The sequence below is a fragment of the Emiliania huxleyi genome (genome assembly GCF_000372725.1).
Source record: "Emiliania huxleyi CCMP1516 unplaced genomic scaffold EMIHUscaffold_36, whole genome shotgun sequence".
Taxonomy (NCBI): Eukaryota; Haptophyta; order Isochrysidales; family Noelaerhabdaceae; genus Emiliania; species Emiliania huxleyi.
In genome coordinates this window covers 652,145-662,499 of record NW_005199274.1, presented here as the reverse complement: position 1 = coordinate 662,499, position 10,355 = coordinate 652,145, and the positions used below count along the sequence as shown (strand labels likewise).

At 66.8% G+C, this 10,355-nt stretch overlaps 1 protein-coding gene across 1 annotated transcript; it reads left to right on the top strand.

The window, feature by feature from the left end:
• Nucleotides 1-6,450: 6,450 nt before the first annotated feature.
• Nucleotides 6,451-7,281, top strand: EMIHUDRAFT_436010 (hypothetical protein). The gene has a single exon (XM_005772449.1). The coding sequence runs from the start codon at nt 6,484-6,486 to the stop codon at nt 7,219-7,221; it is 738 nt and encodes a 245-aa protein (XP_005772506.1). The 5' UTR covers nt 6,451-6,483; the 3' UTR covers nt 7,222-7,281.
• Nucleotides 7,282-10,355: the final 3,074 nt, after the last annotated feature.

Below are 10,355 nucleotides of genomic sequence, written 5' to 3'. Positions count from 1 at the left end.
CGTGAGCAGCTCGAGCTGAACGGAACAATGAAGCCTGAACGCTGAAAAACGTGAATGGGGAAGCAAAATCCAAAAACGAATTCGGGTTTCGGGCGCGATTCGCGCGTCTTGTAACAATGTAAGCCGTCCAGCGAGCAGCGTCCTTATCACACACACACTCAGACCAATAACTTCACAGAGACCTCACACGTAAAGGGGAAGACATGCGCGCGGGGGGAGGCGGGGCGGGGGTGACTCTGGGTGCGAGGAGCCTGCGCCTCTTCTAGAGGTTGCGCGCCTGGCGGAGCGCGCGCTTCCACACCCCTCCACGGCGAGCCGCCGTGCTGCACGGAGGGGGGGAGGGGTGGGCGGGGGGCATTTGCGCGCACGGGCGCGAGCCCTCAATAAGTCTGCGTCAGTCGTCGATCGTCATCGTCATCACGCGCGAGCGGGGCCGCCCGGCCGCGGGCGTGACCCCGTCGGACAAGCGGCCGCTCGAGCCGCCCTGCGAGGCGAGCGAGGCGCGCTCCGCCGCCTCGGTGACGCGGTCGCGCTCGGTCCGCTCCGAGTCGGTCGACTCGTGCCGCGCGGCGGAACAGGGTGGCGGGAGGGGCGGGAGGGTGGGCTCGTCTGTCGTCGAGCGGCTTCTCGACGGCGACTTCTTGGGCGGGTCAGCGCCACCCGTCGCATTGGCGCCGGCAGCGAGACCACCACCCGTGGCGACGGCGGCGGCAGCGGCGGCGGCGGCCCTGGCGCTAGCGGTTGCCCGCGAGGAGGATGCGCTCGCACTCGTGCGGCGATGCCACCATGCCGTGTCACTCGACCGTACCGCAGCGGCGATGCCGACGGAGGCGCGGGCGAGAGTGCTGCCCACCCTCATGACGGCAATCGCGTCCAGGGAGATGCTTGTGCCGCTCGTCCGCAACGGAGTGCTCTCGATGCTGCGCCGCTTGCTGGCGGACCGCCCCGCCGCCGGCTCCTCTCCCGAGCAGCATCGCAAGATGCAGCTTGCGGCGATGGCCGTGTGCGAGGCGGTGGCTGACATATAGGGTGCAAGACTTGTCCATGGTAGCGTACACGTTGGAGCTGCCATGGTGGTCGACGCTGTCATGTCGCTGGTGGTGTCGGCCTCGGCGATGCAATAGTCGAGGCCATACTGGCCGGAGGATAAGCCACACTTCCTCCTCTGTCGCGACGTTCTCTTCTGCCTCGTCCTGCGACGCCGCCGCCTGCCGGTCCCTTGTTCTCGCGGCTTCTTTCGCCTTTCGGCGCAACTCCGTCCTCCTCGCGGCGTATCCTGGCCCCTCGAGTCTATCAAGCTCTCCTCGCGCAAGGACCACATTTCTGACTCCCACTCCGATCATTTGCCTCCAAGTCATGTCGTTGCTCAGGTCCACTCTCTCTTCGAACACTCGTGCCTCTACGGATGATGCCGGCGCTACGGTACCTTTCGACTACCGTGGGAGCTTTTTCTTTTTCTCGCGATGTCCACCCCGCCGCGCCGCCGCTCGCGCCGCCTCGCCTCCGCCTCCACCGCCGCGCCCTCGCCAGACACGCCGCCGCCCGCCCGCCTCCTCGACCTCCCCAGGGAGCTCCTCGAGCGCGCCCTCTCCCGCTGCGACAGCCCCGTCGACATCGCTCGCGCCGCGGCCGTCTCGCTCCTCTTTCACTCGCTCGCGGAGCAGGGCATCCGCTTGTGGGCGCAAGAGCGCGGCTTCGAGCTGCTGGCGCAGCCCGAGGGCGAGAGCTGCGCCGTGCGGTGGCTGTGCTATTCTGCGCTGCTGCGCGAGGCCAACCCGCCGGTGAGGGCGGCCGCAGGCCACTACCACAGCCTCTTCATTGACGGCGAGGGGCGGCTCTCGTCGTGCGGCTATGCGCCGGATCACGCCCTCCTCGGTCACGGCGAGGGCGTGACGCGGCTCAACACGCCGACCCGCCTCTCCTCTTCGCTGGGCGAGGAGCGTGCCGTGAGTGTGTCGGTTGGGTATTACCACAGCCTCGCCCTGACCGCCGACGGCGCCGTCTGGAGCTGGGGCTTGGGAGGCGACGGCCGGTTGGGCCACGGCGACGGGCAGAGCCAGCTGCTGCCGAAGAAGATCGAGGCCTTGGCTGGGCGGCGCGTCATCGCTGTGTCCGCTGGAGGGGCGCACAGCCTCGTCATCACCACCGATGGCTCCGTCTGGAGCTGGGGCTATGGAGGGCAAGGCCGGCTGGGCCACGGCGACCGGCAGCGCCAGCTGCTGCCGAAGAAGATCGAGGCCTTTGCTGGCCAGCGCGTCGTCGCTGTGTCGGCTGGAGGGGCGCACAGCCTCGCCATCACCGCCGACGGCGCCGTCTGGAGCTGGGGCGATGGAGACTATGGCAAGCTGGGCCACGGCGACCAGCAGCGCCAGCTGCTGCCCAAAAAGGTCGAGGCCTTTGCTGACCAGCGCGTCGTCGCTGTATCGGCTGGAGCCCACCACAGCCTCGTCACCGCCGACGGCAGCGTCTGGAGCTGGGGCTTTGGAGGCTTGGGCCAGCTGGGCCACTGCGACCAGCAGATCCAGCTGCTGCCCAAGAAGATCGAGGCCTTCGCTGGGCGGTGCGTCGCCGCTGTGTCGGCAGGAGTCTTCCACAGCCTCGCCCTCACCGCTGACGGCGCCGCCTGGAGCTGGGGCAAAGGCGAGGAAGGCCGGTTGGGCCACGGCGACGACCAGCGGCAGCTGCTGCCGAAGAAGGTCGAGGCCTTCGCTGGTCAGTGCGTCGTCGCTGTCTCGGCTGGAGTCTACCACAGCCTCGCCATCACCGCCGACGGCGCCTTCTTTACCTGGGGCAAGGGCGAGGACGGCTGTCTGGGCCACGGGGAGGACCTGTCGAACCAGCTGCTGCCCAAGAAGGTCGAGGAGTGGGCGCCGGGGCAGTGATGAGAAGGGGCGAAAGGGTGCAAGGCTCTGTGTTGCCGCGCGTGCCTGTTCGCCACCTGCGAACGTTTCCGAGAGTGGCGAGAGGCGAGTCTGGGACAAAAGAGTTTTCTGCATGGTCCTTGTCGTGTTAGGGGTGAACGCCTTGGGCCCTGTTCACGCGCGCGCGAGACGTGCAGACAGTTTGTTAAGTTGAGTGCTCGCTCGCTGCTTGCACCTGCAGAGAGGGCCAGAGGCTAAGTAAGTGTAGAGCGACCCTCTATCTAGCTCTACTACCCAACCATTGGCTTCGACCGCACTCAACGCCTCCGAGCGGTTGCCCTCGCCCAGCATGGAGAAGGCGCTCATCTTCAGACGTCGCACGAGGGCTGGGGCGCTCGGGCGAGAGTTCTGAGAAGGGACAGCCTGCATCCGCCACAGGCACGCCGTTCCTCCAAAATCCGGAATCGCCCTTCGCCCCGCTGTGTCGGCCCTGTTCACGCGCGCGCGAGACGTGCAGACAGGGTTGCCAGGTGAGAGCGAATGGCGCGGTTCACGCCTCGCACAACAGAGAGAGAGATGCGCTCTGCATGGTGGGACATAAAAGAGAGCGAGTACTTGGGCGAGTAGGCTGTGCGGTCAACGCTGCCGCGCGCGACTTTGCGCGCGAGGCGGCGCAGCTTGAGAACGGCGGTGGGCGAGAAGCCGCCGCCGAACGTCTCGTGGAGCAGCAGGTTGAAGTTGTTGCGCTTGACAAAGATCGCGTCGTGGTAGAAACCGCGATGCGCCTTGACATAGCCGTGGCCGGTCTTGTGGGAGAAGGGTTGGCCGGGCTGCCCGCGCGCCTTGCAGCCCATGTTTAGGCGGCGGGCCTTCTCTTCGGTGTTAGAAAAGGCGTAGGAGTGGCCAACGGAGGCGGGCGTGCCGCCACACTCGAGGCGTTGCCAACGCCCGGCGAGGCGGTCTTGAGGAGGGGCGTCCAGAGCTTGATTTCATTCACTTCATCGCACCCCCCCGGTGCCCTGTTCACGGCCCTGTTCACGCGCGCGCGAGACGTGCAGACAGGGTTGCCAGGTGAGAGCGAATGGCGCGGTTCACGCCTCGCACAACAGAGAGAGAGATGCGCTCTGCATGGTGGGACATAAAAGAGAGCGAGTACTTGGGCGAGTAGGCTGTGCGGTCAACGCTGCCGCGCGCGACTTTGCGCGCGAGGCGGCGCAGCTTGAGAACGGCGGTGGGCGAGAAGCCGCCGCCGAACTTCTCGTTGAAGTTGTTGCGCTTGACAAAGATCGCGTCGTGGTAGAAACCGCGATGCGCGCCTTGACGTAGCCGTGGCCGGTCTTGTGGGAGAAGGGCTGGCCGGGCTGCCCGCGCGCCTTGCAGCCCATGTTTAGGCGGCGGGCCTTCTCTTCGGTGTTGCCGAAGGCGTAGGAGTGGCCAACGGAGGCGGGGGTGCCGCCACTCGAGGCGTTGCCAAAGCCCGGCGAGGAGGTCTTGAGGAGGGGGCGAGGGGCGTCCAGAGCTTGACTTCATTCACCTCATCGCCTCCTCCCGGGCCAGCGTGGGGTTCCGCGAGGTCGACCTTGTACCCCTCGTTGTACTGCCGGGTGAGCTCTGGTTTCTCCTTGTCGCCGTGCACGACCGGCGCGTTGGCCGGGGCGCGCATCGCGTCCGCCCAGGCGGCGAGGACGCCGTCGTGGGGCCGCCGGTGGTTGGCCTTGTTGTAAAGGTAGTCGCCGAAGAAATCGACTGGCATGCCCCGCTCGAGCGCGACCCGAAGGGTGGGAAGCGCCGCGGAGAGCCAAAGGCCGAGCTTCCGCTGGAGCTCGTCCTGGAGGGTGTCGGAGGCGGAGAGGGCGGTGGCGTACGTACCGTCGACACGGACATCGAAGGCCTTGCCGGCGAAAGGCGTTGAGGCGGAGACGAAGCGCGCGGCTTCGCGGTTGTTGACGGCGCTGTCTCCGAGGGACGGGTTGTTCTTGACGTGCACATCCCGCGCCTTGACGAGCTCCTGGTGCGCGTACCAGTCCTTGTGATTCTTGATGGCAGCGAGCGCCCGCGGCCGCGGGTACGTGGATTTGCAAGTGCCATTGAGAATCGCGTCGGTAGCTGGAAGGGACTCGGCCACTCGGGCTCGGGGAGCGGGACGCTCTTGGGGTAGAACTCAGTCAGGTAGCCGCCGCGGACGGTGTGGTACTTGTTTTTGTCGCGGGCGGTGCGCTTCTCGCACACCTCCTTCCAGTCCGAGAGGGCGGACTCGTAGGTGGCGATAGCTGCGGCGATGGCGGGGTACTTGGACGCACCTCCCTCGTCGAGGGCGAAGTCGGGGTTGTGGGCGACGAGGGTGCGCCAGTTCTTGAGGAGCGACATGGAGAAGTCGCTGTCGGCTCGCGTGAAGGCGGTGTCGATGTTGCACCCGCCCATCTCGGTCGGCAGCTGCGCCTGGAGCCACGCGAGGTCGCGGAGCGCCTGGGGCGAGGCGTCGGCGCGAGCAATGCCCTCAAAGGACTTGCGGATGCGGTTGTGCTGCGCAAAAACTCGAGAGCCTCGCACGCGACATTGGGCGGCGTGATGCCGGCAATGTACTTGGTCTTTGCACAGGCAATCCGTTGGACGAGGTTGAGGCGGAGCTGCGAGGTGTTCGTGACGCAGTCAGTGTCGACGATCGTGTCGATGACGTCGAGCGGCGCGAGCTTCTTCCTGAGGTGCGCGGTGAGCGCCTTTTTGCAGGCTTCAGGGTCGCCAAAGAAGGTGCCGACGGCCTTGAAGCAGTCCACTCGTCCCGTGGGTTTGCCCTCCTTGTCGCGGTGCGCGGGCGAGCCCCGGACGGAGCCAGCCCGGCGCGCACTTTGTGTTTTGTTTAGCAGAGAGCTTACGTACGTTTAGCTTACTGCTCTCTTTCTCTCTTTGAGCTAGCCTTCGATGTTACAACAACAAAGTTGTTTGGTATTGCTAAAAATCTCTCTCGATCGATGAACAAACAAAAAAATCTCTCTCTCGATGAATGTTAGGAAACAAACAAAGCAAGGCGGACATGGCTCCGGCCCCCAAGTCCGGCTCATGCGCCTGGCGGTGAACGAGCGGAGCGAAGTGAACCTCGGCGCCGAAGTGAACGAGCGGAGCGAAGTGAACCGCCGGGGCGGGCGCCTGGCGGCGCATAAGGCAAAAAAAGCGGCGTGGCGTGGAGCTCCGAGATAGCGCGAGATCGCCCGAGATCGCGCGGCGCGGCCCGAGATCGCCCGAGATCGCGCGGTTCTGCGGTCGGCGAGGTGGGTGGGTTGGGAGCGAGGGGGCGGAAGTGCTCAGTGCGGTAGATGGCGAGCTCGAGGCGCGTGAGCCGGACTTGTGAGCCGGACCACCCCCTCTTGTTCTCTGCGTTGTTGAGCCAGGACTCAACATACTCGGGCTCGTAATCCCAAACTGTCACTCCCCTTTCTCCCGGCCGGGGTGGGGCGCGCGCGGGGGCGGCGGGTGTGCGGCGGGTGTGAGGGATGTCTGTGAGCCCGAGAGCGATATGCCATGTCCGCCTTGCGTTGTTTCATAACATCGAAGGCTAAGCTCAAAAAAAGCTTGCCGCAAGGAGGTTTCCTGCCCGCTGGCCCCGCAAGGGTGGCTTGAGGAGCTGATGCTGCAGCCCACGCGAAGCCTCCCGCTGATGCCGCAGCCCGTGGGTGTTGCCTATAGCACGGCGCGCCAAATCACGTGGTTCTGGGGCGGCGAGTCTGCACCCGCCGCGCCGCCAGAGCCGCCATCTCCGCCGCTGCCACCGTCGCCTCCGCCGCTGCCTCCCGCCGCTCCGCCGCCGCTCCCGCCGCTCCCGCCATCGCCTCCGCCTCCCTCACCGTCGCCGTCACCGCCTCCGAACCCGCCTCCGCCCATGCCACCGTCGCCTTCTCCTCCGCCGCCAGCTCCGCCGCCCTTCCCACCACCGCCGCCGCCAGATTTCGTGCACGTCGCAGTCTCTGTCGTTGCCACGCAGGCCGCACAGGCGAGCGACGGCATAATGAGATCCGCCCTGGTTCTCCTCCTCCTCTTTCTCTTCGCTGGCATCGTCCTTCAGCTCGTATGGCCATGCGTTGCCACGCCACACCGAGGTGCGAAGCTCCGTGCGTTCGAGCTGGACGACTTCGGCTCCCCACGCCGCAAGCGTGCCTGGAACGTTCCCGACTCGCCAGAGTCGCCGGCGGCTGACATCGTCATCGTTCAGGAGGGGGTCGCGCTGCATAGAGCCAGCACGGCACCAGAGGGGCAGAATAGCTCCGGGCGGGTCACCTCGGCGCTGTCCGTCCGGCGATGGTCAGTGGCGGCCGCGACCGACAGCGGGAAGAGAACTGAGGAAGAGGAGGAGTTTGTGCGTGTCTAGGTTCTCTGCGCCTTTCGCGTTTTGCGTGCGTTTGCTACGAAATAATAATTAATAAAACGAGATCGCACGACGTCGCAATGTCGTGTTCGGTGCTCAGTGCAGAATCGAATTGCGGTTCGACCGCCGCGCCTCCCACCCCGCGCTGCGGTAGTCGGTGTACCTGCGCAGCGCGGCTGCAATCGGGTGGTCCGATCGCGCCGAGGCGTCGTCCTGCGGCAAGGACTGGCTCGCGTCGAGAGGCGTCGGCTTGTGCTCGCACGGCGACGGCCCCGCGCTCGGCGGCTCCGCGGCAGCTCGCACCCACTCGAGGAGTGCGCCTGCGGCCTGCGCCTCCGCCTCCTCCTCGGCGCGGCTCGTCCTCTCGTCAAAACCAGAAAAGGGCGCCTCGCCGTCGCACGCGGCCTGCGCGCTCGCGAGCAGGCGCAGGTTGAGGTCGTCTTGGAAGGTCGAGCAGGGGAGGTCGTTCGGCGGGTAGAGGAAGGGCTCCTCCAAGTCGCGGGCGACCTGGTGGCACGAAGGCGGACCTAGTGGGCTTGACGCGTGGGCTCGCTGCGAGGGGGGCGGCAGGGGGGCGGGCAAGCTTTGCTGTGTCGAAAAAAGTCGGCCGAGGAGGCGTGTGTGTGGGGGGGGCACAGCAGCGAAAGGGGCCGCGTCGGCTGCAGACCTCGTTGAGGCCGTAGTAGCAGAGGATCGTGACGAAGCAGAGGGCCGGGCCGAGGGCGGGCGAGAGCAGCCGCCACCAGAACTCAATCCATGGCCCGTGGGCGATCTGCTGAAAGTGCCTGTCGATGTCGGAGCTCTCCGGGTCGCCGTCGTGGTGGTCGTGGCCTAGAAAGCTCCTCGAAGGTTCCTAGACACTCCCTAGGAGGAGCGGGTCGCCGTCGGCTTGAACTGGCATTGCGCCACCGGGTTTGATGGCACGACAAATTGCGCCACCGGCTTAGTCCGTGTGTTCGAGCTCGCCGGCGGGGCCTGGACCCAGCTTGGCGGAGACATCTACGGAGAGGCGAGGGCCGACCGCGCGGGCAATTCCGTCAGCCTCTCGGCGGATGGCACCGGGGTCGCCGTCGGCGCGATGTACAACGCCGGGTGTGGCGAGGACGGGGACGGGTGTGGCCACGCCCGCGCGTTTGAGCTTGTCAGTGGCGCCTGGACCCAACTTGGCGGAGACATCGACGGAGAGGCGTACGGCGACTATTCTGGATACTCCGTCAGCCTCTCAGCGGATGGGGCGAGGCTCGCCGTCGGCGCGTATGGCAACGACGACGGAGGTAGCAACGCAGGCCACGCCCGTGTGTTTGAGCTCGTCGCCGGGACCTGGGCGCAGCTTGGCGCCGACATCGATGGCGAGTCTACGAACGACTTGAGCGGCTGGTCAGTCTCGCTGAACGACGACGGGAGCGTGCTGGCCGTTGGCGCATACCGGAACAACGGCGGAGGCACCGACACAGGTCACGTCCGCGTGTATACCTGGGAAGGGTCAGCGTGGACTCAGCGCGGGTCCGATATCGATGGTGAGGCGGCGTTCGACGAGTTTGGCAGCTCGGTCTCGCTTAGTGCTGATGGAACTGTGCTGGCCGCCGGGGCACACAAAAACGACGACGCGGGCGACGATGCGGGCCACGTGCGCGTCTTCGCCTGGCCGCCTCCCCCGCCGTCACTGCCGCCCTACCCTCCCACAAAGGCGCCCATCCCACCTCCTTCCCCGCCGCCACCCTCACCTCCCCCGTCACCGCCCCCGCTGCCACCCTCGCTGCCACCCTACCCGCCCGCAAGGGCGCCCCGCCCGCCACCGGCAATGTGGTGGGCGCAGCTTGGCGGAGCCATCGACGGAGAGGCGGCGGGCGACCAATCTGGGGTCGAGTACTCCAACTCCGTCAGTCTCTCTGCGGATGGCACGAGGGTCGCCGTCGGCGCGCCTCACAACGACGACGGAGGAGACAAGGCAGGCCACGCCCGCGTGTTCGAGCTCGTTGCCGGGGCCTGGAGCCAGATCGGAGGAGACATCGACGGAGAGGCGGCAGGCGATCGCTCTGGCTGGTCCGTCAGCCTCTCGGCGGATGGGGCGAGGGTCGTCGTCGGCGCGCCGGGTAGCAATGCCTACGCAGGCCATGCCCGCGTGTTTGAGCTCGTCGGTGGCGCTTGGGCGCAGCTTGGCGGAGACATCGACGGAGAGGCGGCGGGCGACGAGTCTGGATTCTCCGTGAGCCTCTCAGCGGACGGGGCGAGGCTCGCCGTCGGCTTCAAATGGCATTGCGCCACCGGGTTTGATGGCACGACAAATTGCGCCACCGGCTTAGTCCGTGTGTTCGAGCTCGCCGGCGGGGCCTGGACCCAGCTTGGCGGAGACATCTACGGAGAGGCGAGGGCCGACCGCGCGGGCAATTCCGTCAGCCTCTCGGCGGATGGCACGAGGGTCGCCGTCGGCGCGATGTACAACGCCGGGTGTGGCGAGGACGGGGACGGGTGTGGCCACGCCCGCGCGTTTGAGCTCGTCAGTGGCGCCTGGACCCAACTTGGCGGAGACATCGACGGAGAGGCGTACGGCGACTATTCTGGATACTCCGTCAGCCTCTCAGCGGATGGGGCGAGGCTCGCCGTCGGCGCGTATGGCAACGACGACGGAGGTAGCAACGCAGGCCACGCCCGTGTGTTTGAGCTCGTCGCCGGGACCTGGGCGCAGCTTGGCGCCGACATCGATGGCGAGTCTACGAACGACTTGAGCGGCAACTCAGTCTCGCTGAACGACGACGGGAGTGTGCTGGCCGTTGGCGCATACCGGAACAACGGCGGAGGCACCGACACAGGTCACGTCCGCGTGTATACCTGGGAAGGGTCAGCGTGGACTCAGCGCGGGTCCGATATCGATGGTGAGGCGGCGTTCGACGAGTTTGGCAGCTCGGTCTCGCTTAGTGCTGATGGAACTGTGCTGGCCGCCGGGGCACACAAAAACGACGACGCGGGCGACGATGCGGGCCACGTGCGCGTCTTCGCCTGGCCGCCTCCCCCGCCGTCACTGCCGCCCTACCCTCCCACAAAGGCGCCCATCCCACCTCCTTCCCCGCCGCCACCCTCACCTCCCCCATCAGCCCCTCCTCCCTCCCCCCCTCCGCCGCCTTCGCTGCCGCCCTGGT

Coding starts and splice junctions, on each gene's coding strand:
- EMIHUDRAFT_436010 (XM_005772449.1), top strand. CDS start 6,484: ATGCTGCAGCCCACGCGAAGCCTCCCGCTGATGCCGCAGCCCGTGGGT.